Here is a 2,535-nt window from a genome sequence, read left to right as displayed (position 1 = left end):
AAAAAAAGAAACTAGCCAAATTTTTCTTCACCAGAGAGTATAAGAAAGTGCCACTTACAGCCATAGTTGAGCCAAGTCCCCCAAGAAAAGAAAATTTCGTTCCAAATATGAAGTAGCTAGTTAATATTAAGAAAACTCTTTTCACTGTGCTGGCCACGGCGTGAGTAATATGATTTAATCTGTTTAACGAAATGAAGGATAACTGATTATACAGATAAAACCAAACACCGGACATAAGTACATGTCTTCCCAGTACCTTTAAAACGTCCTTGTTTTCCATCAAGTAGGAGTAGGCATCTTTCCACTTGTGTGCATCAAGATATAAAGCTGGGGTTAAGAAGATTGCAGAGGAGAGAGTTAAAAGAGCGAATATATTTTCAGGTGTTAAATGTTTTCCTAATTTTTCGAGATTTTTATCCATCATAATTTTTGCTTCTATAGCTCTCATGGTTGAAAGTACGTTAGCTGACAGGGTTGAATATAACGCCTTGTAGGTAAATGATAGTTCCTTTATTGACGCTAAGGATACACCAAATACGATTGGAAGTAGGGAGGAATAAGTATAGAGAGACATTCTGTTGTTCATTAAGAAATATGAGAAGAAAGCTGCAAATAATGGTGAAGACGCTTTAACAATGTGGACAAAGCTGATTGCCCCAGCTCCCATGGCTATAACGGATAAGAGGTGGGCATACCCATGATATATACTTTGCTTCATTATACTACTATATTTTTTTAAAAAGAGTACATACTTTTGTAATGCTTTTATTAATGCATTTCTATCACTCAGGTTTATTTTCTTCATTTCCTGTTCATCGTAGAATAGTTCTGGTTGATTTCTCAATTTGAGGGCCCAAGGAATTAAGAAGATTGGCAACCCTACATAAATTTGCGCTATCGCAATTGTAATTGGCAAATTTAACAAATTTAATGCCTTTTTATTTTCAATGTTGTAGAATATGTTACATACATACCAAAGCCCTAGCAAGGACACTGTCTTTCCTCCTTCAACCACATTGTTTAAAAAGGTGCATGGTTTTTTTTGATCTGCCCCTTTCCCTACATTATTGTTATCTCCTAAGACTTCTTTCCCGAATGCACTTTGATTTTCCTTCCCACTATTTTGAGATTTATCACTGGAAGAAATGTCATCTATAATTTTATTACTTTCAAAGTCGTTGCTATAAATGCTGGTGTCTCTATTTGCAGCATTAAATAGGGAAAATATTCCCTCCTTTATTTTTTTGTTCAGTGAGTTTATCACATGTTGACTGGTTTTTATTTTGTAGTTGTGGGCGTCCGAGATGTGGAGACTCGATGTCCCCGTCCTCTTTATCTTCTCATACTTGGGTTTGTAGTTGTTAATGAACAGGGGGGTGCTGCTCGGGAGGTTGGAGAAACTGGCAGAACTGGAAAAATCGGGAAAATAATTTTTGTTCTTAACATTTCTGTACGTCCTATTCGCCTTCTTCACAACCTCACTGGGGCTCGCACCGTGCAAATTAGCGTACACCTTCGGGACATAGCTCTGCTTATCGTAGCTTAAACTCCTTCCTAAAATAAGTTGCGTCTTGATTACAACCGTAAGTATAAACGTTCTAATGAGTACATTCATTTTCACTTTTTTTTTTTTTTTTTTTTTTGTTCTGTTGCTGTAGTCTCATTACATAAGCATTTGCACGATTGGTTACGATTGGAAGTAACAGGGGTGAGCGTAAAAAAAAAAAAAAAAATGCGTCTGTCTCTTCTTCCTTTCAGATTGCTATCACCCCTATGACTGTAATTATTCTTGTAAAGGGCTACTGCACTGTTGTTACGATATGACCTATGTTGTTATATTTTTCTTACCCTTTTTGTGTCTTCAGCTTAAAATGTCAAAAGGTTAAGAAAAATACAAATCATGCATTCGTATAAACGCAAATGGTCCATGCGCAGTTTATACTGTTACTCTATTTTGACTACCTCCAGGGGAAAACGGTTGGGTCGAAGATTTTCTATACATATAATATGCACATGTGTATGTGTGGCTACGTGCGTTGGGGGCGAAAAAGCCTTTTACTATTTCCAAAACAGTGGCGTAGAGTTATCTTTTCAAAGTTAACCTTTCAAATTCAGCTCCAGGGAAACTATATGCAAGTCATACATCCTTGTTTAAAAAAAAAAAAACACACATATATATGAACGTGCAGTCACACAAAAAAGGAAGCAAATTTATATATATACAAGCGCATGTGCTGTTTTGCTAAAACGATTTGGCCAAGTACAATGGGCGTGTGGCGAAAGCATGAAAGGGGAAGAACAATAAGGTAAAAACTAACATAAGTGACGCGCATATATGAGGGGTGGAAATGCGTGTTTCTTTTGAGAATCATGCCGCTCGCACATTCGTTTTGTTTAGTTTTTCCCTTCAGTTTAAAAAATGAATGAACGTAAATATATGAAAAAAAAAAAAAAAAACATAGCAACCGCAAAGGGGGGAGGAAAAAAAGAAACACGTAAGGCTATATACCTATGAGAAAACTTATTTATGCTGGA

At 36.3% G+C, this 2,535-nt stretch overlaps 1 protein-coding gene across 1 annotated transcript; it reads right to left on the bottom strand.

Moving 5' to 3' along the window:
• Positions 1-31: 31 nt before the first annotated feature.
• Positions 32-1,615, bottom strand: PCYB_101170 (phosphoenolpyruvate/phosphate translocator precursor; the record flags this gene model as incomplete). The annotated part of the gene is made up of 1 exon (XM_004222666.1): positions 32-1,615. A coding segment is annotated over one exon (1,584 nt), but the record flags the coding sequence as incomplete, so codon positions are not given.
• Positions 1,616-2,535: the final 920 nt, after the last annotated feature.

Source organism: Plasmodium cynomolgi, chromosome 10 (assembly GCF_000321355.1).
Source record: "Plasmodium cynomolgi strain B DNA, chromosome 10, whole genome shotgun sequence".
In the NCBI taxonomy this organism is placed as follows: domain Eukaryota; phylum Apicomplexa; class Aconoidasida; order Haemosporida; family Plasmodiidae; genus Plasmodium; species Plasmodium cynomolgi.
Note: the sequence above shows the minus strand (reverse complement) of the source record. Positions and strands in the feature narration are given on the sequence as shown.